This window comes from Somniosus microcephalus, unplaced genomic scaffold (genome assembly GCF_052327205.1).
Source record: "Somniosus microcephalus isolate GS21.2 unplaced genomic scaffold, FLI_Smic_1.0 unresolved_chr1, whole genome shotgun sequence".
Lineage (NCBI taxonomy): Eukaryota > Metazoa > Chordata > Chondrichthyes > Squaliformes > Somniosidae > Somniosus > Somniosus microcephalus.
Genome location: NW_028225179.1, coordinates 33,606,795 through 33,631,932, shown reverse-complemented (window position 1 = coordinate 33,631,932; position 25,138 = coordinate 33,606,795). Strand labels below are relative to the sequence as shown.

The following is a 25,138-nucleotide window of genomic DNA, read 5'->3' as shown; positions in this document are numbered from 1 at the left end:
GTCACAGTGCGTTAGATACACTGTCCTTTCTCCCTCTGGGACAGGGTGTCACAGTGCGTTAGACACACTGTCCTTTCCCCCTCTGGGACCGGGTGTCACAGTGCGTTAGATACACTGTCCTTTCCCCCTCTGGGACAGGGTGTCACAGTGCGTTAGATACACTGTCCTTTCCCCCTCTGGGACCGGGTGTCACAGTGCGTTAGATACACTGTCCTTTCCCCCTCTGGGACAGGGTGTCATGGTGCGTTAGATACACTATCCTTTTCCTCTCTGGGACCGGGTGTCACGGTTCGTTAGATACACTGTCCTTTCCCCCTCTGGGACCGGGTGTCACAGTGCGTCAGATACACCGTCCTTTCCCCCTCTGGGACCGGGTGTCACAGTGCGTTAGATACACCGTCCTTTCCCCCTCTGGGACCGGGTGTCAAAGTGCGTTAGATACACTGTCCTTTCCCCCTCTGGGACCGGGTGTCACGGTGCGTTAGATACACTGTCCTTTCCCCCTCTGTGACCGGGTGTCACAGAGCATTAGATACACTGTCCTTTCCCCCTCTGGGACCGGGTGTCACAGTGCGTTAGATACACCGTCCTTTCCCCCTCTGGGACCGGGTGTCACAGTGCGTTAGATACACTGTCCTTTCCCCCTCTGGGACCGGGTGTCACAGTGCGTTAGATACACTGTCCTTTCCCCCTCTGGGGCCGGGTGTCACAGTGCGTTAGATACACTGTCCTTTCCCCCTCTGGGACCGGGTGTCACAGTGCGTTAGATACACTGTCCTTTCCCCCTCTGGGACCGAGTGTCACAGTGCGTTAGATACACTGTCCTTTCCCCCTCTGGGACCGGGTGTCACAGTGCGTTAGATACACTGTCCTTTCCCCCTCTGGGACCGGGTGTCACAGTGCGTTAGATACACTGTCCTTTCCCCCTCTGGGACCGGGTGTCACAGTGCGTTAGATACACTGTCCTTTCCCCCTCTGGGACCGGGTGTCACAGTGCGTTAGATACACTCTCCTTTCCCCCTCTGGGACCGGGTGTCACAGTGCGTTAGATACACTGTCCTTTCCCCCTCTGGGACCGGGTGTCACAGTGCGTTAGATACACTGTCCTTTCCCCCTCTGGGACCGGGTGTCACAGTGCGTTAGAGACACTGTCCTTTCCCACTCTGGGACCGGGTGTCAAAGTGCGTTAGGTACACTGTCCTTTCCCCCTCTGGGACCGGGTGTCACAGTGCGTTAGATACACTGTCCTTTCCCCCTCTGGGACCGGGTGTCACAGTGCGTTAGATACACCGTCCTTTCCCCCTCTGGGACCGGGTGTCACAGTGCGTTAGATACACTGTCCTTTCCCCCTCTGGGACCGGGTGTCAAAGTGCGTTAGGTACACAGTCCTTTCCCCCTCTGGGACCGGGTGTCACAGTGCGTTAGATACACTGTCCTTTCCCCCTCTGGGACCGGGTGTCAAAGTGCGTTAGGTACACCGTCCTTTCCCCCTCTGGGACCGGGTGTCACAGTGCGTTAGATACACCGTCCTTTCCCCCTCTGGGACCGGGTGTCACAGTGCATTAGATACACTGTCCTTTCCCCGTCTGGGACCGGGTGTCACAGTGCGTTAGATACACTGTCCTTTCCCCCTCTGGGACCGGGTGTCACAGTGCGTTAGATACACTGTCCTTTCCCCCTCTGGGACCGGGTGTCACAGTGCGTTAGATACACTGTCCTTTCCCCCTTTGGGACCGGGTGTCACGGTGCGTTAGATACACTGTCCTTTCCCCCTTTGGGACCGGGTGTCACGGTGCGTTAGATACACCGTCCTTTCCCCCTCTGGGACCGGGTGTCACAGTGCGTTAGATACACTGTCCTTTCCCCCTCTGGGACCGGGTGTCACAGTGCGTTAGATACACTGTCCTTTCCCCCTCTGGGACCGGGTGTCACAGTGCGTTAGATACACTGTCCTTTCCCCCTCTGGGACCGGGTGTCACAGTGCGTTAGATACACTGTCCTTTCCCCCTCTGGGACCGGGTGTCACAGTGCGTTAGATACACTGTCCTTTCCCCCTCTGGGACCGGGTGTCACAGTGCGTTAGATACACTGTCCTTTCCCCCTCTGGGACCGGGTGTCACAGTGCATTAGATACACTGTCCTTTCCCCCTCTGGGACCGGGTGTCATGGTGCGTTAGATACACTGTCCTTTCCCCCTCTGGGACCGGGTGTCATAGTGCGTTAGATACACTGTCCTTTCCCCCTCTGGGACCAGGAGTCACAGTGTGTTAGATACACTGTCCTTTCCCCCTCTGGGACCGGGTGTCACAGTGCGTTAGATACACCGTCCTTTCCCCCTTTGGGACCGGGTGTCACGGTGCGTTAGATACACTGTCCTTTCCTCCTCTGGGACCGGGTGTCACAGTGCATTAGATACACCGTCCTTTCCCCCTTTGGGACCGGGTGTCACAGTGCGTTAGATACACCGTCCTTTCCCCCTCTGGGACCGGGTGTCACAGTGCGTTAGATACACTGTCCTTTCCCCCTCTGGGACCGGGTGTCTCAGTGCGTTAGATACACTGTCCTTTCCCCCTCTGGGACCGGGTGTCACGGTGCGTTAGATACACTGTCCTTTCCCCCTCTGGGACCGGGTGTCACAGTGCGTTAGATACACTGTCCTTTCCCCCTCTGGGACCGGGTGTCACAGTGCGTTAGATACACTGTCCTTTCCCCCTCTGGGACCGGGTGTCTCAGTGCGTTAGATACACTGTCCTTTCCCCCTCTGGGACCGGGTGTCACGGTGCGTTAGATACACTGTCCTTTCCCCCTCTGGGACCGGGTGTCACAGTGCGTTAGATACACTGTCCTTTCCCCCTCTGGGACCGGGTGTCACAGTGCGTTAGATACACTGTCCTTTCCCCCTCTGGGACCGGGTGTGACAGTGCGTTAGATGCACTGTCCTTTCCCCCTCTGGGACCGGGTGTCACAGTGCGTTAGATACACTGTCCTTTCCCCCTTTGGGACCGGGTGTCACAGTGCGTTAGATACACTGTCCTTTCCCTCTCTGGGACCGGGTGTCACAGTGCGTTAGATACACTGTCCTTTCCCCCTCTGGGACCGGGTGTCACAGTGCGTTAGACACACTGTCCTTTCCTCCTCTGGGACCGGGTCTCACAGTGCATTAGATACACTGTCCTTTCCCCCTCTGGGACCGGGTGTCACAGTGTGTTAGATACACTGTCCTTTCCCCCTTTGGGACCGGGTGTCACAGTGCGTTAGATACGCTGTCCTTTCCCCCTCTGGGACCGGGTGTCACAGTGCGTTAGATACACTGTCCTTTCCCCCTCTGGGACCGGGTGTCACAGTGCGTTAGATACACCGTCCTTTCCCCCTCTGGGACCGGGTGTCACAGTGCGTTGGATACACTGTCCTTTCCCCCTCTGGGACCGGGTGTCACAGTGCGTTAGATACACTGTCCTTTCCCCCTCTGGGACCGGGTGTCACAGTGCGTTAGATACACTGTCCTATCCCCCTCTGGGACCGGGTGTCACAGTGCGTTAGATACACCGTCCTTTCCCCCTTTGGGACCGGGTGTCACAGTGCGTTAGATACACTGTCCTTTCCCCCTCTGGGACCGAGTGTCACAGTGCGTTAGATACGCTGTCCTTTCCCCCTCTGGGACCGGGTGTCACAGTGCGTTAGATACACTGTCCTTTCTTCCTCTGGGACCGGGTGTCACAGTGCGTTAGATACGCTGTCCTTTCCCCCTCTGGGACCGGGTGTCACAGTGCGTTAGATACACTGTCCTTTCCCCCTCTGGGACCGGGTGTCACAGTGCGTTAGTTACACTGTCCTTTCCCCCTCTGGGACCGGGTGTCACAGTGCGTTAGATACACTGTCCTTTCCCCCTCTGGGACCGGGTGTCACAGTGCGTTAGATACACTGTCCTTTCCCCCTCTGGGACCGGGTGTCACAGTGCGTTAGATACACCGTCCTTTCCCCCTCTGGGACCGGGTGTCACAGTGCGTTAGATACACCGTCCTTTCCCCCTCTGCGTTCGGGTGTCACAGTGCGTTAGATACACTGTCCTTTCCCCCTCTGGGACCGGGTGTCACAGTGCGTTAGATACACTGTCCTTTCCCCCTCTGGGACCGGGTGTCACAGTGCGTTAGATACACTGTCCTTTCCCCCTCTGGGACCGGGTGTCACAATGCGTTACATACACTGTCTTTTCCCCTCTGGGACCGGGTGTCAAAGTGCGTTAGATACACTGTCCTTTCCCCCTCTGGGACCGGGTGTCACAGTGCGTTAGATACACTGTCCTTTCCCCCTCTGGGACCGGGTGTCACAGTGCGTTAGATACACTGTCCTTTCCCCCTCTGGGACCGCGTGTCACAGTGCATTAGATACACTGTCCTTTCCCCCTCTGGGACCGGGTGTCACAGTGCGTTAGATACACTGTCCTTTCCCCCTCTGGGACCGGGTGTCACAGTGCGTTAGATACAGTACCCTTTCCCCCTCTGGGACCGGGAGTCACAGTGTGTTAGATACACTGTCCTTTCCCCCTCTGGGACCGGGTGTCACGGTACGTTAGATACACTGTCCTTTCTCCCTCTGGGACCGGGTGTCACGGTGCGTTAGATACACTGTCCTTTCCCCCTCTGGGACCGGGTGTCACGGTGCGTTAGATACACTGTCCTTTCCCCCTCTGGGACCGGGTGTCACGGTGCGTTGGATACAGTGTCCTTAACCACTCTGGGACCGGGTGTCACAGTGCGTTAGATACACTGTCCTTTCCCCCTCTGGGACCGGGTGTCACGGTGCGTTAGATACACTGTCCTTTCCCCCTCTGGGACCGGGTGTCACAGTGTGTTAGATACACTGTCCTTTCCCCCTCTGGGACCGGGTGTCACAGTGCGTTAGATAAACTGTCCTTTCCCTCTCTGGGACCGGGTGTCACGGTGCATTAGATACACTGTCCTTTCCCTCTCTGGGACCGGGTGTCACGGTGCGTTAGATACACTGTCCTTTCCCCCTCTGGGACCGGGTGTCACAGTGCGTTAGATACACTGTCCTTTCCCCCTCTGGGACCGGGTGTCACAGTGCGTTAGATACACTGTCCTTTTTTCCTCTGGGACCGGGTGTCACAGTGCGTTAGATACACTGTCCTTTCCCCCTCTGGGACCGGGTGTCACAGTGCTTTAGATACACTGTCCTTTCCCCCTCTGGGACCGGGTGTCACAGTGCGTTAGATACACTGTCCTTTCCCCCTCTGGGACCGGGTATCACAGTGTGTTAGATACACTGTCCTTTCCCCCTCTGGGTCCGGGTGTCACAGTGCGTTAGATACACTGTCCTTTCCCCCTCTGGGACCGGGTGTCACAGTGCGTTAGATACACTGTCCTTTCCCCCTCTGGGACCGGGTGTCACAATGCGTTACATACACTGTCCTTTCCCCCTCTGGGACCGGGTGTCAAAGTGCGTTAGATACACTGTCCTTGCCCCCTCTGGGACCGGGTGTCACAGTGCGTTAGATACACTGTCATTTCCCCCTCTGGGACCGCGTGTCACAGTGCGTTAGATACACTGTCCTTTCCCCCTCTGGGACCGAGTGTCACGGTGCGTTAGATACACTGTCCTTGCCCCCTCTGGGACCGGGTGTCACAGTGCGTTAGATACACTGTCATTTCCCCCTCTGGGACCGCGTGTCACAGTGCGTTAGATACACTGTCATTTCCCCCTCTGGGACCGCGTGTCACAGTGCGTTAGATACACTGTCCTTTCCCCCTCTGGGACCGGGTGTCACAGTGCGTTAGATACACTGTCCTTTCCCCCTTTGGGACCGGGTGTCACGGTGCGTTAGATACACTGTCCTTTCCCCCTCTGGGACCGGGTGTCACAGTGTGTTAGATACACTGTACTTTCCCCCTCTGGGACCGGGTGTCACAGTGCGTTAGATACACTGTCCTTTCCCCCTCTGGGACCGGGTGTCACGGTGCGTTGGATACACTGTCCTTAACACTCTGGGACCGGGTGTCACAGTGCGTTAGATAAACTGTCCTTTCCCTCTCTGGGACCGGGTGTCACGGTGCGTTAGATACACTGTCCTTTCCCCCTCTGGGACCGGGTGTCACAGTGCGTTAGATAAACTGTCCTTTCCCTCTCTGGGACCGGGTGTCACAGTGCGTTAGATAAACTGTCCTTTCCCTCTCTGGGACCGGGTGTCACGGTGCGTTAGATACACTGTCCTTTCCTCCTCTGGGACCGGGTGTCACAGTGTGTTAGATACACTGTACTTTCCCCCTCTGGGACCGGGTGTCACAGTGCGTTAGATACACTGTCCTTTCCCCCTCTGGGACCGGGTGTCACGGTGCGTTGGATACACTGTCCTTAACACTCTGGGACCGGGTGTCACAGTGCGTTAGATAAACTGTCCTTTCCCTCTCTGGGACCGGGTGTCACGGTGCGTTAGATACACTGTCCTTTCCCTCTCTGGGACCGGGTGTCACAGTGTGTTAGATACACTGTCCTTTCCCCCTCTGGGACCGCGTGTCACAGTGCATTAGATACACTGTCCTTTCCCCCTCTGGGACCGGGTGTCACAGTGAGTTAGATACACTGTCCTTTCCCCCTCTGGGACCGGGTGTGACAGTGCGTTAGATACACTGTCCTTTCTCCCTCTGGGACCGGGTGTCACGGTGCGTTAGATACACTGTCCTTTCCCCCTCTGGGACCGGGTGTCACAGTGCGTTAGATACACTGTCCTTTCCCCCTCTGGGACCGGGTGTCACAGTGCATTAGATACACTGTCCTTTCCCGCTCTGGGACCGGGTGTGACAGTGCGTTAGATACACTGTCCTTTCTCCCTCTGGGACCGGGTGTCACGGTGCGTTAGCTACACTGTCCTTTCCCCCTCTGGGACCGGGTGTGACAGTGCGTTAGATACACTCTGCCTTCCCCCTCTGGGACCGGGTGTCACAGTGCGTTAGATACACTGTCCTTTCCCCCTCTGGGACCGGGTGTCACAGTGCGTTAGATACACTGTCCTTTCCCCCTCTGGGACCGGGTGTCACAGTGCGTTAGATACACTGTCCTTTCCCCCTCTCGGACCGTGTGTCACAGTGCGTTAGATACACTGTCCTTTCCCCTTATGGGACAGGGTGTCATGGTGCATTAGATACACTGTCCTTTCCCTCTCTGGGACCGGGTGTCATGGTGCGTTAGACACACTGTCCTTTCCCCCTCTGGGACCGGGTGTCACAGTGCGTTAGATGCACTGTCCTTTCCCCCTCTGGGACCGGGTGTCACAGTGCGTTAGATACACTGTCCTTTCTTCCTCTGGGACCGGGTGTCACAGTGCGTTAGATACGCTGTCCTTTCCCCCTCTGGGACCGGGTGTCACAGTGCGTTAGATACACTGTCCTTTCCCCCTCTGGGACCGGGTGTCACAGTGCGTTAGATACACCGTCCTTTCCCCCTCTGGGACCGGGTGTCACAGTGCGTTAGATACACCGTCCTTTCCCCCTCTGCGTTCGGGTGTCACAGTGCGTTAGATACACTGTCCTTTCCCCCTCTGGGACCGGGTGTCACAGTGCGTTAGATACACTGTCCTTTCCCCCTCTGGGACCGGGTGTCACAGTGCGTTAGATACACTGTCCTTTCCCCCTCTGGGACCGGGTGTCACAATGCGTTACATACACTGTCTTTTCCCCTCTGGGACCGGGTGTCAAAGTGCGTTAGATACACTGTCCTTTCCCCCTCTGGGACCGGGTGTCACAGTGCGTTAGATACACTGTCCTTTCCCCCTCTGGGACCGGGTGTCACAGTGCGTTAGATACACTGTCCTTTCCCCCTCTGGGACCGCGTGTCACAGTGCATTAGATACACTGTCCTTTCCCCCTCTGGGACCGGGTGTCACAGTGCGTTAGATACACTGTCCTTTCCCCCTCTGGGACCGGGTGTCACAGTGCGTTAGATACAGTACCCTTTCCCCCTCTGGGACCGGGAGTCACAGTGTGTTAGATACACTGTCCTTTCCCCCTCTGGGACCGGGTGTCACGGTACGTTAGATACACTGTCCTTTCTCCCTCTGGGACCGGGTGTCACGGTGCGTTAGATACACTGTCCTTTCCCCCTCTGGGACCGGGTGTCACGGTGCGTTAGATACACTGTCCTTTCCCCCTCTGGGACCGGGTGTCACGGTGCGTTGGATACAGTGTCCTTAACCACTCTGGGACCGGGTGTCACAGTGCGTTAGATACACTGTCCTTTCCCCCTCTGGGACCGGGTGTCACGGTGCGTTAGATACACTGTCCTTTCCCCCTCTGGGACCGGGTGTCACAGTGTGTTAGATACACTGTCCTTTCCCCCTCTGGGACCGGGTGTCACAGTGCGTTAGATAAACTGTCCTTTCCCTCTCTGGGACCGGGTGTCACGGTGCATTAGATACACTGTCCTTTCCCTCTCTGGGACCGGGTGTCACGGTGCGTTAGATACACTGTCCTTTCCCCCTCTGGGACCGGGTGTCACAGTGCGTTAGATACACTGTCCTTTCCCCCTCTGGGACCGGGTGTCACAGTGCGTTAGATACACTGTCCTTTTTTCCTCTGGGACCGGGTGTCACAGTGCGTTAGATACACTGTCCTTTCCCCCTCTGGGACCGGGTGTCACAGTGCTTTAGATACACTGTCCTTTCCCCCTCTGGGACCGGGTGTCACAGTGCGTTAGATACACTGTCCTTTCCCCCTCTGGGACCGGGTATCACAGTGTGTTAGATACACTGTCCTTTCCCCCTCTGGGTCCGGGTGTCACAGTGCGTTAGATACACTGTCCTTTCCCCCTCTGGGACCGGGTGTCACAGTGCGTTAGATACACTGTCCTTTCCCCCTCTGGGACCGGGTGTCACAATGCGTTACATACACTGTCCTTTCCCCCTCTGGGACCGGGTGTCAAAGTGCGTTAGATACACTGTCCTTGCCCCCTCTGGGACCGGGTGTCACAGTGCGTTAGATACACTGTCATTTCCCCCTCTGGGACCGCGTGTCACAGTGCGTTAGATACACTGTCCTTTCCCCCTCTGGGACCGAGTGTCACGGTGCGTTAGATACACTGTCCTTGCCCCCTCTGGGACCGGGTGTCACAGTGCGTTAGATACACTGTCATTTCCCCCTCTGGGACCGCGTGTCACAGTGCGTTAGATACACTGTCATTTCCCCCTCTGGGACCGCGTGTCACAGTGCGTTAGATACACTGTCCTTTCCCCCTCTGGGACCGGGTGTCACAGTGCGTTAGATACACTGTCCTTTCCCCCTTTGGGACCGGGTGTCACGGTGCGTTAGATACACTGTCCTTTCCCCCTCTGGGACCGGGTGTCACAGTGTGTTAGATACACTGTACTTTCCCCCTCTGGGACCGGGTGTCACAGTGCGTTAGATACACTGTCCTTTCCCCCTCTGGGACCGGGTGTCACGGTGCGTTGGATACACTGTCCTTAACACTCTGGGACCGGGTGTCACAGTGCGTTAGATAAACTGTCCTTTCCCTCTCTGGGACCGGGTGTCACGGTGCGTTAGATACACTGTCCTTTCCCCCTCTGGGACCGGGTGTCACAGTGCGTTAGATAAACTGTCCTTTCCCTCTCTGGGACCGGGTGTCACAGTGCGTTAGATAAACTGTCCTTTCCCTCTCTGGGACCGGGTGTCACGGTGCGTTAGATACACTGTCCTTTCCTCCTCTGGGACCGGGTGTCACAGTGTGTTAGATACACTGTACTTTCCCCCTCTGGGACCGGGTGTCACAGTGCGTTAGATACACTGTCCTTTCCCCCTCTGGGACCGGGTGTCACGGTGCGTTGGATACACTGTCCTTAACACTCTGGGACCGGGTGTCACAGTGCGTTAGATAAACTGTCCTTTCCCTCTCTGGGACCGGGTGTCACGGTGCGTTAGATACACTGTCCTTTCCCTCTCTGGGACCGGGTGTCACAGTGTGTTAGATACACTGTCCTTTCCCCCTCTGGGACCGCGTGTCACAGTGCATTAGATACACTGTCCTTTCCCCCTCTGGGACCGGGTGTCACAGTGAGTTAGATACACTGTCCTTTCCCCCTCTGGGACCGGGTGTGACAGTGCGTTAGATACACTGTCCTTTCTCCCTCTGGGACCGGGTGTCACGGTGCGTTAGATACACTGTCCTTTCCCCCTCTGGGACCGGGTGTCACAGTGCGTTAGATACACTGTCCTTTCCCCCTCTGGGACCGGGTGTCACAGTGCATTAGATACACTGTCCTTTCCCGCTCTGGGACCGGGTGTGACAGTGCGTTAGATACACTGTCCTTTCTCCCTCTGGGACCGGGTGTCACGGTGCGTTAGCTACACTGTCCTTTCCCCCTCTGGGACCGGGTGTGACAGTGCGTTAGATACACTCTGCCTTCCCCCTCTGGGACCGGGTGTCACAGTGCGTTAGATACACTGTCCTTTCCCCCTCTGGGACCGGGTGTCACAGTGCGTTAGATACACTGTCCTTTCCCCCTCTGGGACCGGGTGTCACAGTGCGTTAGATACACTGTCCTTTCCCCCTCTCGGACCGTGTGTCACAGTGCGTTAGATACACTGTCCTTTCCCCTTATGGGACAGGGTGTCATGGTGCATTAGATACACTGTCCTTTCCCTCTCTGGGACCGGGTGTCATGGTGCGTTAGACACACTGTCCTTTCCCCCTCTGGGACCGGGTGTCACAGTGCGTTAGATGCACTGTCCTTTCCCCCTCTGGGACCGGGTGTCACAGTGCGTTAGATACACTGTCCTTTCTTCCTCTGGGACCGGGTGTCACAGTGCGTTAGATACGCTGTCCTTTCCCCCTCTGGGACCGGGTGTCACAGTGCGTTAGATACACTGTCCTTTCCCCCTCTGGGACCGGGTGTCACAGTGCGTTAGTTACACTGTCATTTCCCCCTCTGGGACCGGGTGTCACAGTGCGTTAGATACACTGTCCTTTCCCCCTCTGGGACCGGGTGTCACAGTGCATTAGATACACTGTCGTTTCCCCCTCTGCGTCCGGGTGTCACAGTGCGTTAGATACACTGTCCTTTCCCCCTCTGGGACCGGGTGTCACAGTGCGTTAGATACACTGTCCTTTCCCCTCTGGGACCGGGTGTCACAGTGCGTTAGATACACTGTCCTTTCCCCCTCTGCGACCGGGTGTCACAGTGCGTTAGATACACTGTCCTTTCCCCCTCTCGGACCGGGTGTCACAATGCGTTACATACACTGTCTTTTCCCCTCTGGGACCGGGTGTCAAAGTGCGTTAGATACACTGTCCTTTCCCCCTCTGGGACCGGGTGTCACAGTGCGTTAGATACACTGTCCTTTCCCCCTCTGGGACCGGGTGTCACAGTGCGTTAGATACACTGTCCTTTCCCCCTCTGGGACCGCGTGTCATAGTGCGTTAGATACACTGTCATTTCCCCCTCTGGGACAGGGTGTCACGGTGCGTTAGATACACTGTCCTTTCCCCCTCTGGGACCGGGTGTCATAGTGCGTTAGATACACTGTCCTTTCCCCCTCTGGGACCGGGTGTCACAGTGCATTAGATACACTGTCCTTTCCCCCTCTGGGACCGGGTGTCACGGTGCGTTAGATACACTGTCCTTTCCCCCTCTGGGACCGGGTGTCACGGTGCGTTGGATACAGTGTCCTTAACCACTCTGGGACCGGGTGTCACAGTGCGTTAGATACACCGTCCTTTCCCTCTCTGGGACCGGGTGTCACGGTGCATTAGATACACCGTCCTTTCCCCCTCTGGGACCGGGTGTCACAGTGCGTTAGATACACTGTCCTTTCCCTCTCTGGGACCGGGTGTCACGGTGCGTTAGATACACTGTCCTTTCCCCCTCTGGGACCGGGTGTCACAGTGCGTTAGATACACTGTCCTTTCCCCCTCTGGGACCGGGTGTCACAGTGCGTTAGATACACTGTCCTTTCCCTCTCTGGGACCGGGTGTCACGGTGCGTTAGATACACTGTCCTTTCCCCCTCTGGGACCGGGTGTCACAGTGCGTTAGATACACTGTCCTTTCCCCCTCTGGGACCGGGTGTGACAGTGCGTTAGATACACTCTGCTTTCCCCCTCTGGGACCGGGTGTCACAGTGCGTTAGATACACTGTCCTTTCCCCCTCTGGGACCGGGTGTCACAGTGCGTTAGATACACTGTCCTTTCCCCCTCTCGGACCGTGTGTCACAGTGCGTTAGATACACTGTCCTTTCCCCTTATGGGACAGGGTGTCATGGTGCATTAGATACACTGTCCTTTCCCTCTCTGGGACCGGGTGTCATGGTGCGTTAGACACACTGTCCTTTCCCCCTCTGGGACCGGGTGTCACAGTGCATTAGATACACCGTCCTTTCCCCCTCTGGGACCGGGTGTCATGGTGCGTTAGATACACTGTCCTTTCTTCCTCTGGGACCGGGTGTCACAGTGCGTTAGATACGCTGTCCTTTCCCCCTCTGGGACCGGGTGTCACAGTGCGTTAGATACACTGTCCTTTCCCCCTCTGGGACCGGGTGTCACAGTGCGTTAGTTACACTGTCCTTTCCCCCTCTGGGACCGGGTGTCACAGTGCGTTAGATACACTGTCCTTTCCCCCTCTGGGACAGGGTGTCACAGTGCGTTAGATACACCGTCCTTTCCCCCTCTGCGTCCGGGTGTCACAGTGCGTTAGATACACTGTCCTTTCCCCCTCTGCGTCCGGGTGTCACAGTGCGTTAGATACACTGTCCTTTCCCCCTCTGGGACCGGGTGTCACAGTGCGTTAGGTACACAGTCCTTTCCCCCTCTGCGACCGGGTGTCACAGTGCGTTAGATACACTGTCCTTTCCCCCTCTGCGTCCGGGTGTCACAGTGCGTTAGATACACTGTCCTTTCCCCCTCTCGGACCGGGTGTCACAGTGCGTTAGGTACACAGTCCTTTCCCCCTCTGCGTCCGGGTGTCACAGTGCGTTAGATACACTGTCCTTTCCCCCTCTGGGACCGGGTGTCACAGTGCGTTAGGTACACAGTCCTTTCCCCCTCTGCGACCGGGTGTCACAGTGCGTTAGATACACTGTCCTTTCCCCCTCTGCGTCCGGGTGTCACAGTGCGTTAGATACACTGTCCTTTCCCCCTCTGCGTCCGGGTGTCACAGTGCGTTAGATACACTGTCCTTTCCCCCTCTGGGACCGGGTGTCACAGTGCGTTAGGTACACAGTCCTTTCCCCCTCTGCGACCGGGTGTCACAGTGCGTTAGATACACTGTCCTTTCCCCCTCTGGGACCGGGTGTCACAGTGCGTTAGATACACTGTCCTTTCCCCCTCTGGGACCGGGTGTCACAGTGCGTTAGATACACTGTCCTTTCCCCCTCTGGGACCGCGTGTCACAGTGCATTAGATACACTGTCCTTTCCCCCTCTGGGACCGGGTGTCACAGTGCATTAGATACACTGTCCTTTCCCCCTCTGGGACCGGGTGTCACGGTGCGTTGGATACAGTGTCCTTACCCACTCTGGGACCGGGTGTCACAGTGCGTTAGATAAACTGTCCTTTCCCTCTCTGTGACCGGGTGTCACGGTGCATTAGATACACTGTCCTTTCCCTCTCTGGGACCGGGTGTCACAGTGCGTTAGATACACTGTCCTTTCCCCCTCTGGGACCGGGTGTCACAGTGCGTTAGATACACTGTCCTTTCCCCCTCTGGGACCGGGTGTCACAATGCGTTACATACACTGTCCTTTCCCCCTCTGGGACCGGGTGTCAAACTGCGTTAGATACACTGTCCTTGCCCCCTCTGGGACCGGGTGTCACAGTGCGTTAGATACACTGTCATTTCCCCCTCTGGGACCGCGTGTCACAGTGCGTTAGATACACTGTCCTTTCCCCCTTTGGGACCGGGTGTCACGGTGCGTTAGATACACTGTCCTTTCCCCCTCTGGGACCGGGTGTCACAGTGTGTTAGATACACTGTACTTTCCCCCTCTGGGACCGGGTGTCACAGTGCGTTAGATACACTGTCCTTTCCCCCTCTGGGACCGGGTGTCACGGTGCGTTGGATAGACTGTCCTTAACACTCTGGGACCGGGTGTCACAGTGCGTTAGATACACTGTCCTTTCCCTCTCTGGGACCGGGTGTCACGGTGCGTTAGATACACTGTCCTTTCGCCCTCTGGGACCGCGTGTCACAGTGCATTAGATACACTGTCCTTTCCCCCTCTGGGACCGGGTGTCACGGTGCGTTAGATACACTGTCCTTTCCCCCTCTGGGACAGAGTGTCACAGCGTGTTAGATACACTGTCCTTTCTCTCTCTGGGACCGGGTGTCACAGTGTGTTAGATACACTGTCCTTTCCCCCTCTGGGACCGGGTGTCACAGTGCATTAGATACACTGTCCTTTCCCCCTCTGGGACCGGGTGTCACGGTGCGTTAGATACACTGTCCTTTCTCTCTCTGGGACTGGGTGTCACAGTGTGTTAGATACACTGTCCTTTCCCCCTCTGGGACAGGGTGTCACTGTGTGTTAGATACACTGTCCTTTCCCCCTCTGGGACAGGGTGTCACAGTGTGTTAGGTACACTGTCCTTTCCCCCTCTGGGACCGGGTGTCACAGTGCGTTAGATACACTGTCCTTTCCCCCTCTGGGACCGGGTGTCACAGTGCGTTAGATACACTGTCCTTTCCCCCTCTGGGACCGGGTGTCACAGTGCGTTAGATACACTGTCCTTTCCCCCTCTGGGACAGGGTGTCACAATGCGTTAGATACACTGTCCTTTCCCCCTCTGGGACCGGGTGTCACAGTGCGTTAGATACACTGTCCTTTCCCCCTCTGGGACCGGGTGTCACAGTGCGTTAGATACACTGTCCTTTCCCCCTCTGGGACCGGGTGTCACAGTGCGTTAGATACACTGTCCTTTCCCCCTCTGGGACAGGGTGTCACAGTGTGTTAGATAGACTGTCCTTTCCCCCTCTGGGACAGGGTGTCACAGCGTGTTAGATACACTGTCCTTTCCCCCTCTGGGACAGGCAGTCACAGTGCATGAGATACACTGTCCTTTCCCCCTCTGGGACCGGGTGTCACGGTGCATTAGTTACACTGTCCTTTCCCTCTCTGGGACAGGGTGTCACAGTGCGTGAGATACACTGTCATTTCCCCCTCTGGGACCGGGTGTCACAGTGCGTTAGATACACTGTCCTTTCCCCCTCTGGGACCGGGTGTCACAGTGCGTTAGATACACTGTCCTTTCCCCCTCTGGGACCGGGTGTCACAGTGCGTTAGATACACTGTCCTTTCCCCCTCTCGGACAGAGTGTCACAGTGCATTAGATACACTGTCCTTTCCCTCTCTGGGACCGGGTGTCACAGTGCGTTAGATGCACTTTCCTTTCCCCCTCTGGGACCGGGTGTCACGGTGCGTTAGCTACACTGTCCTTTCTCCCTCTGGGACCGGGTGTCACGGTGCGTTAGCTACACTGTCCTTTCCCCCTCTGGGACCGGGTGTGACAGTGCGTTAGATACACTCTGCTTTCCCCCTCTGGGACCGGGTGTCACAGTGCGTTAGATACACTGTCCTTTCCCCCTCTTGGACCGGGTGTCACAGTGCGTTAGATACACTGTCCTTTCCCCCTCTGGGACCGGGTGTCACGGTGCGTTAGATACACTGTCCTTTCCCCCTCTGGGACCGGGTGTCACAGTGCATTAGATACACTGTCCTTTCCCTCTCTGGGACCGGGTGTCACGGTGCGTTAGACACACTGTCCTTTCCCCCTCTGGGACCGGGTGTCACAGTGCGTTAGATGCACTGTCCTTTCCCCCTCTGGGACCGGGTGTCACAGTGCGTCAGATACACTGTCCTTTCTTCCTCTGGGACCGGGTGTCACAGTGCGTTAGATACACTGTCCTTTCCCCCTCTGGGACCGGGTGTCACAGTGCGTTAGATACACTGTCCTTTCCCCCTCTGGGACCGGGTGTCACAGTGCGTTAGTTACACTGTCCTTTCCCCCTCTGGGACCGGGTGTCACAGTGCGTTAGGTACACTGTCCTTTCCCCCTCTGGGACCGTGTGTCACAGTGTGTTAGATACACTGTCCTTTCCCCCTCTGCGACCGGGTGTCACAGTGCGTTAGATACACTGTCCTTTCCCCCTCTGGGACGGGGTGTCACAATGCGTTACATACACTGTCTTTTCCCCTCTGGGACCGGGTGTCAAAGTGCGTTAGATACACTGTCCTTTCCCCCTCTGGGACCGGGTGTCACAGTGCGTTAGATACACTGTCCTTTCCCCCTCTGGGACCGGGTGTCACAGTGCGTTAGATACACTGTCCTTTCCCCCTCTGGGACCGCGTGTCACAGTGCATTAGATACACTGTCCTTTCCCCCTCTGGGACCGGGTGTCACAGTGTGTTAGATACACTGTCCTTTCCCCCTCTGGGACCGGGTGTCACAGTGCGTTAGATACACTGTCCTTTCCCCCTCTGGGACCGAGTGTCACAGTGCGTTAGATACACTGTCCTTTCCCCCTCTGGGACCGGGTGTCACAGTGTGTTAGATACACTGTCCTTTCCCCCTCTGGGACCGCGTGTCACAGTGCATTAGATACACTGTCCTTTCCCCCTCTGGGACCGGGTGTCACAGTGCATTAGATACACTGTCCTTTCCCCCTCTGGGACCGGGTGTCACAGTGCGTTAGGTACACTGTCCTTTCCCCCTCTGGGACCGCGTGTCACAGTGCATTAGATACACTGTCCTTTCCCCCTCTGGGACCGGGTGTCACAGTGTGTTAGATACACTGTCCTTTCCCCCTCTGGGACCGGGTGTCACAGTGCGTTAGATACACCGTCCTTTCCCCCTCTGGGACCGGGTGTCACAGTGTGTTAGATACACTGTCCTTTCCCCCTCTGGGACCGCGTGTCACAGTGCATTAGATACACTGTCCTTTCCCCCTCTGGGACCGGGTGTCACAGTGCGTTAGATACACTGTCCTTTCCCCCTCTGGGACCGGGTGTCACAGTGCGTTAGATACACTGTCCTTTCCCCCTCTGGGACCGGGTGTCACAGTGCGTTAGATACACCGTCCTTTCCCTCTCTGGGACCGGGTGTCACGGTGCGTTAGATACACTGTCCTTTCCCCCTCTGGGACCGCGTGTCACAGTGCATTAGATACACTGTCCTTTCCCCCTCTGGGACCGGGTGTCACAGTGCGTTAGATACACTGTCCTTTCCCCCTCTGGGACCGGGTGTCACGGTGCGTTGGATACAGTGTCCTTAACCACTCTGGGACCGGGTGTCACAGTGCGTTAGATAAACTGTCCTTTCCCTCTCTGGGACCGCGTGTCACGGTGCATTAGATACACTGTCCTTTCCCCCTCTGGGATCGAGTGTCATAGTGCGTTAGATACACTGTCCTTTCCCCCTCTGGGACTGGGTGTCACGGTGCGTTAGATACACTGTCCTTTCCCCCTCTGGGACCGGGTGTCACAGTGCGTTAGATACACTGTCCTTTCCCCCTCTGGGACCGGGTGTCACAGTGCGTTAGATACACTGTCCTTTCCCCCTCTGGGACCGGGTGTCACAGTGCGTTAGATACACTGTCCTTTCCCCCTCTGGGACCGCGTGTCACAGTGCATTAGATACACTGTCCTTTCCCCCTCTGGGACCGGGTGTCACAGTGTGTTAGATACACCGTCCTTTCCCCCTCTGGGACCGGGTGTCACGGTGCGTTAGATACGCTGTCCTTTCCCCCTCTGGGACAGAGTGTCACAGCGTGTTAGATACACTGTCCTTTCTCTCTCTGGGACTGGGTGTCACAGTGCGTTAGATACACTGTCCTTTCCCCCTCTGGGACAGGGTGTCACAGTGTGTTAGATATACTGTCCTTTCCCCCTCTGGGACAGGGTGTCACAGTGCGTTAGGTACACTGTCCTTTCCCCCTCTGGGACCGGGTGTCACAGTGCGTTAGATACACTGTCCTTTCCCCCTCTGGGACCGGGTGTCACAGTGCGTTAGATACACTGTCCTTTCCCCCTCTGGGACAGGGTGTCACAGTGTGTTAGATAGACTGTCCTTTCCCCCTCTGGGACAGGGTGTCACAGCGTGTTAGATACACTGTCCTTTCCCCCTCTGGGACAGGGAGTCACAGTGCATTAGATACACTGTCCTTTCCGCCTCTGTGACAGGGTGTCACAGTGCGATAGATACATTGTCCTTCCCTGTCTGGGACCGGGTGTCACAGTGCATGAGATACACTGTCCTTTCCCCCTCTGGGAACGGGTGTCACGGTGCATTAGTTACACTGTCCTTTCCCCCTCTGGGACCGGGCAGACACAGTGCATTAGATACACTGTCCTTTCCCCCTCTGGGACCGGGTGTCACAGTGTGTAAGATACACTGTCCTTTCCCCCTCTGGGACCGGGTGTCACAGTGCGTTAGATACACTGTCCTTTCCCCCTCTGGGACCGGGTGTCACAGTGCATTAGATACACTGTCCTTTCCCTCTCTGGGACCGGGTGTCACAGTGCGTTAGATGCACTGTCCTTTCCCCCTCTGGGACCAGGTGTCATGGTGCGTTAGATACACTGTCCTTTCCCCCTCTGGGACCGGGTGTCACAGTGCGTTAGATACACTGTCCTTTCCCCCTCTGGGACCGGGCAGACACAGTGCATTAGATACACCGTCCTTTCCCCCTCTGGGACAGGGTGTCACAGTGCGTTAGATACACTGTCCTTTCCCCCTCTGGGACAGGGTGTCACAGTGCGTTAGATACACTGTCCTTTCCCCCTCTCGGACAGAGTGTCACAGTGCATTAGATACACTGTCCTTTCCCTCTCTGGGACCGGGTGTCACAGTGCGTTAGATGCACTGTCCTTTCCCCCTCTGGGACCAGGTGTCATGGTGCGTTAGATACACTGTCCTTTCCCGCTCTGGGACCGGGTGTCACAGTGCGTTAGATACACTGTCCTTTCCCCCTCTGGGACCGGGTGTCACAGTGCGTTAGATACACTGTTCTTTCCCCCTCTGGGACCGGGTGTCACAGTGCGTTAGATACACTGTCCTTTCCCTCTCTGGGACCGGGTGTCACAGTGCGTTAGATACACTGTCCTTTCCCCCTCTGGGACCGGGTGTCACAGTGTGTTAGATACACTGTCCTTTCCCCCTCTGGGACCGGGTGTCACAGTGTGTTAGATACACTGTCCTTTCCCCCTCTGGGACCGGGTGTCACAGTGCGTTAGATACACTGTCCTTTCCCCCTCTGGGACCGGGTGTCACAGTGCGTTAGATACACTGTCCTTTCCCCCTCTGGGACCGGGTGTCACAGTGCGTTAGATACACTGTCCTTTCCCCCTCTGGGACCGGGTGTCACAGTGCGTTAGATACACTGTCCTTTCCCCCTCTGGGACCGGGTGTCACAGTGTGTTAGATAAATTGTCCTTTCCCTCTTTGGGACAGGGTGTCACAGTGCGTTAGATAAACTGTCCTTTCCCTCTCTGGGACCGGGTGTCACGGTGCGTTAGACACACTTTCCTTTCCCCCACTGGGACCGGGTATCACGGTGCGTTAGATACACTGTCCTTTCCCCCTCTGGGACCGGGTGTCACGGTGCGTTAGACACACTGTCCTTTCCCCCTCTGGGACCGGGTGTCACAATGCGTTAGATACATTGTCTTATCACTCTCTGGGACCGGGTGTCACAGTGCGTTAGATACACTGCCCTTTCCTCCTCTGGGACCGGGTGTCACAGTGCGTTAGATACACTGTCCTTTCCCCCTCTGGGACCGGGTGTGACAGTGCGTTAGATACACTGTCCTTTCTCCCTCTGGGACCTTGTGTCACAGTGCATTAGATACACTGTCCTTTCCCCCTCTGGGACCGGGTGTCACAGTGCGTTAGATACACTGTCCTTTCCCCCTCTGGGACCGGGTGTCACAGTGCGTTAGATACACTGTCCTTTCCCCCTCTGGGACCGGGTGTCACAGTGCGTTAGATACACTGCCCTTTCCCCCTCTGGGACCGGGTGTCACAGTGCGTTAGATACACTGTCCTTTCCCCCTCTGGGACCGGGTGTCACAGTGCGTTAGATACACTGCCCTTTCCCCCTCTGGGACCGGGAGTCACAGTGTGTTAGATACACTGTCCTTTCCCCCTCTGGGACAGGGTGTCACACTGCGTTAGATACACTGTCCTTTCCCCCTCTGGGACCGGGTGTCACAGTGCGTTAGATACACTGTCATTTCCCCCTCTGGGACAGGGTGTCACGGTGCGTTAGATACCCTGTCCTTTCCCCCTCTGGGACCGGGTGTCACGGTGCGTTAGATACACTGTCCTTTCCCCCTCTGGGACCGGGTGTCACAGTGCGTTAGATACACTGTCCTTTCCCCCTCTGGGACCGGGTGTCACAGTGCGTTAGATACACTGTCCTTTCCCCCTCTGGGACCGGGTGTCACAGTGCGTTAGATACACTGTCATTTCCCCCTCTGGGACCGGGTGTCACAGTGCGTTAGATACACTGTCCTTTCCCCCTCTGAGACCGGGTGTCACATTGTGTTAGATTCATTGTCCTTTCCCCCTTTGGGACAGGGTGTCGCAGTGCGTTAGATAAACTGTCCTTTCCCTCTCTGGGACCGGGTGTCACGGTGCGTTAGATACACTGTCCTTTCCCCCACTGTGACCGGGTGTCACGGTGCGTTAGATACACTGTCCTTTCCCCCTCTGGGACCGGGTGTCACAATGCGTTAGATACACTGTCCTATCACTCTCTGGGACCGGGTGTCACAGTGCGTTAGATACACTGTCCTTTCCCCCTCTGGGACCGGGTGTCACAGAGCATTAGATACACTGTCCTTTCCCCCTCTGGGACCGGGTGTCACAGTGCGTTAGATACACTGTCCTTTCCCCCTCTGGGACCGGGCGTGACAGTGCGTTAGATACACTGTCCTTTCTCCCTCTGGGACCGGGTGTCACGGTGCGTTAGATACACTGTCCTTTCCCCCTCTGGGACCGGGTGTGACAGTGCGTTAGATACACTGTCCTTTCCCCCTCTGGGACCGGGTGTCACAGTGCGTTAGATACACTGTCCTTTCCCCCTCTGGGACCGGGTGTGACAGTGCATTAGATACACTGTCCTTTCTCCCTCTGGGACCGGGTGTCACGGTGCGTTAGATACACTGTCCTTTCCCCCTCTGGGACCGGGTGTGACAGTGCGTTAGATACACTGTCCTCTCCCCCTCTGGGACCGTGTGTCACGGTGCGTTAGATACACTGTCCTTTCCCCCTCTGGGATCGGGTGTCACAGTGCGTTAGATACACTGTCCTTTCCCCCTCTGGGACAGGGTGTCATGTAGCGTTAGATACACTATCCTTTTACTCTCTGGGACCGGGTGTCACGGTTCGTTAGATACACTGTCCTTTCCCCCTCTGGGACCGGGTGTCACAGTGCGTTAGATACACTGTCCTTTCCCCCTCTGGGACCGGGTGTCACAGTGCGTTAGATACACTGTCCTTTCTTCCTCTGGGACCGGGTGTCACAGTGCGTTAGATACACTGTCCTTTCCCCCTCTGGGACCGGCTGTCACAGTGCGTTAGATACACTGTCCTTTCCCCCTCTGGGACCGGGTGTCACAGTGCGTTAGATACACTGTCCTTTCCCGCTCTGGGACCGGGTGTCACAGTGCGTTAGATACACTGTCCTTTCCCCCTCTGGGTCCGGGTGTCACAGTGCATTAGATACACTGTCCTTTCCCCCTCTGGGACCGGGTGTCACAGTGCGTTAGATACACTGTCCTTTCCCCCTCTGGGACCGGGTGTCACAATGCGTTACATACACTGTCCTTTCCCCCTCTGGGACCGGGTGTCAAAGTGCGTTAGATACACTGTCCTTTCCCCCTCTGGGACCGGGTGTCACAGTGCGTTAGATACACTGTCCTTTCCCCCTCTGGGACCGGGTGTCACAGTGAGTTAGATACACTGTCCTATCCCCCTCTGGGACCGGGTGTCACAGTGCGTTAGATACACTGTCCTTTCTCCCTCTGGGACCGGGTGTCACAGTGCGTTAGATACACTGTCCTTTCCCCCTCTGGGACCGGGTGTCACAGTGCGTTAGATACACTGTCCTTTCCCCCTCTGGGACCGGGTGTCACAGTGCGTTAGAGACACTGTCCTTTCCCACTCTGGGACCGGGTGTCATTGTGTGTTAGATACACTGTCCTTTCCCCCTCTGGGACCGGGTGTCACAGTGCGTTAGATACACTGTCCTTTCCCACTCTGGGACCGGGTGTCTCAGTGCGTTAGATACACTGTCCTTTCCCCCTCTGGGACCGGGTGTGACAGTGCATTAGATACACTGTCCTTTCTCCCTCTGGGACCGGGTGTCACGGTGCGTTAGATACACTGTCCTTTCCCCCTCTGGGACCGGGTGTGACAGTGCATTAGATACACTGTCCTTTCTCCCTCTGGGACCGGGTGTCACGGTGCGTTAGATACACTGTCCTTTCCCCCTCTGGGACCGGGTGTGACAGTGCGTTAGATACACTGTCCTTTCTCCCTCTGGGACCGGGTGTCACAGTGCGTTAGATACACTGTCCTTTCCCCCTCTGGGACCGGGTGTCACAGTGCGTTAGATACACTGTCCTTTCCCCCTCTGGGACCGGGTGTCACAGTGCGTTAGAGACACTGTCCTTTCCCACTCTGGGACCGGGTGTCATTGTGTGTTAGATACACTGTCCTTTCCCCCTCTGGGACCGGGTGTCACAGTGCGTTAGATACACTGTCCTTTCCCACTCTGGGACCGGGTGTCTCAGTGCGTTAGAGACACTGTCCTTTCCCCCTCTGGGACCGGGTGTCACAGTGCGTTAGATACACTGTCCTTTCCCGCTCTGGGACCGGGTGTCACAATGCGTTACATACACTGTCCTTTCCCCCTCTGGGACCGGGTGTCAAAGTGCGTTAGATACACTGTCCTTTCCCCCTCTGGGACCGGGTGTCACAGTGCGTTAGATACACTGTCCTTTCCCGCTCTGGGACCGGGTGTCACAGTGCGTTAGATACACTGTCCTTTCCCCCTCTGGGTCCGGGTGTCACAGTGCATTAGATACACTGTCCTTTCCCCCTCTGGGACCGGGTGTCACAGTGCGTTAGATACACTGTCCTTTCCCCCTCTGGGACCGGGTGTCATTGTGTGTTAGATACACTGTCCTTTCCCCCTCTGGGACCGGGTGTCACAGTGCGTTAGAGACACTGTCCTTTGCCCCTCTGGGACAGGGTGTCACAGTGCGTTAGATACACTGTCCTTTCCCCCTCTGGGACAGAGTGTCACAGTGCGTTAGATACACTGTCCTTTCCCCCTCTGGGACAGGGTGTCACAGTGTGTTAGATACAGTGCGTGGGTCCATCAATTACCTACCCAGTGACGTTGACATCTAAATCTGCCACGCACACCTGGTCTGTCCCGCAGTTCTTCTCGAATGGGAGCTGTTGGAATCAGGAAGACAGGCGTGAGGAGTAACCCAGTGTCTCCTCGCGTTCCCCCCCGCACTCCCACCTCTCCCGAGCTGAGCCCTCCTCTCTCCTGTGCGCACTGGTGTTTGCTCTTGCACCCCGCCATGTCCCAGTCCGTTTACAATGCGGCCCGACATCCACACTCGCTGATCATTCTCGGGGTCAACCCGCTCACTCTCTCTCCCTCTCTCTCTGTCTCTCCCTCTCTCTCTGTCTCTCTCTGTCTGTCTGTCTCTCTCTCTGTCTGTCTCTGTCTGTATCTCGCTCTCTCTCTCTCTGTCTCTGCCTCTGTCTCTCCAATTCCAATTTTTTCCAATTCAAATGCTTTATTGGCATGAAAGTTTACAGAGAACCATATTGCCAAAGCTTACATAGCAAAAAGGTACAGTTTTCCAACATTCTGTAGGTGTCAATCGATTTGACATTTGTTGGGTACATACAATATTACTTTTAACAATATTAATTTTAAACAGTCTTACTTTTAAACAGTCCTCAGGTTGTGACATGTTGTTACATATTTGGCCCCAAGGTATGGTCTGTCTCCTTCTCCCAGGACTAATCTCAATTTTGACAGGTCATCCAATTCCTTGAAATCTGGGGTTGTTTGGCTTAGCTTGTTGAATAATATGTTTCTTGATGTGTTGAATTTTTCGCATTTTAGGAGGAAATGCATTTCTGTTTCAACCTCGCCGGCCAGACATTGATCGCATATTCTATTCTCTCTAGGCTGCCAGGATTTCTTGTATCTGCCTTTTTCAATTTCCAGTTGGTGGTCGCTTAGTCTGTACCTGGTGAGGGTCTGTCTCTGTTTTGTGTCTCTGATGGTCTTGAGGTAGTCTGCCAGTTTATAATCTCTTTTTAGGGCCCGGTAACATTCTAATCTGCTTTGGCTTTCGGTTATTTTGTTCCAATGTTCCAGGTAGGTTTCTTTGCATTGTTTAATGATTTGGTTCACTCGGATTGGTGTTTGGACGGCTGTGTTGGTCTGGGGCTGGTCAGGGTCCGGCTGAGTACTTAGTTTCAGTAGCAGCTGACTCAGGGGACTCTTTTCTGGGTTTAGCTCTTGGGTCTGAAAGGCTTTGAAATGAAGGGTGTCTGGGGAGCTAGATTTGAGGTGATTTAGGAAGTTTAGTGCTCGTTTTTGGATGTTTATTATCAGTGGGTATCTGCCTAGTTCGGCTCTGCATGCATTTGTTGGCGTTTTTCTTTGGATGCGAAGGATGCTTCGGCAGAATTCTGCATGTAGGGCTTCTATTGTGTGTTTTTCCCATTTAGTGTAGCTTTGTTGATTTAGCGGGCCCCATACTTCACTACCGTACAGTGCAATGGGCAGGATTATGCTGTCAAATATTTTGAGCCAGATTTTGATTGGGATTTGGATGTTGTAGAATTTTCTTTTTATTGCATATAGGGCTCTTCGGGCTTTTTCTTTTAGTGCATTCACTGCTATGCTGAAGCTCCCTGATGCTGTAATAGTTAGACCAAGGTAGGTGTAGCTCATAGTGTGTCCTATAGCGGTATCACTGAGGGTAAATTGGTATTTGTTTTCCTGACATCTGGGCCTTTTTTGAAAAATCATGATGTTGGTTTTCTTTAGATTTACTGTTAGAGCCCAATTTTGGCAGTATTTGTCGAGTAGGTCTAGTTG

The 25,138-nt window shown here is 55.7% G+C and overlaps 1 protein-coding gene across 1 annotated transcript in view; it reads right to left on the bottom strand.

Moving 5' to 3' along the window:
* The window catches only part of LOC147094578 (integrin alpha-M-like), a 151,337-nt gene that overhangs the window by 97,603 nt on the left and 28,596 nt on the right, over positions 1 to 25,138 (bottom strand). Inside the window, exon 9 of the mRNA XM_085974408.1 lies at positions 23,396 to 23,463. Coding sequence (XP_085830534.1) covers positions 23,396 to 23,463 — 68 coding nt within the window. The remainder of the gene's footprint in view (positions 1 to 23,395; positions 23,464 to 25,138) is intronic.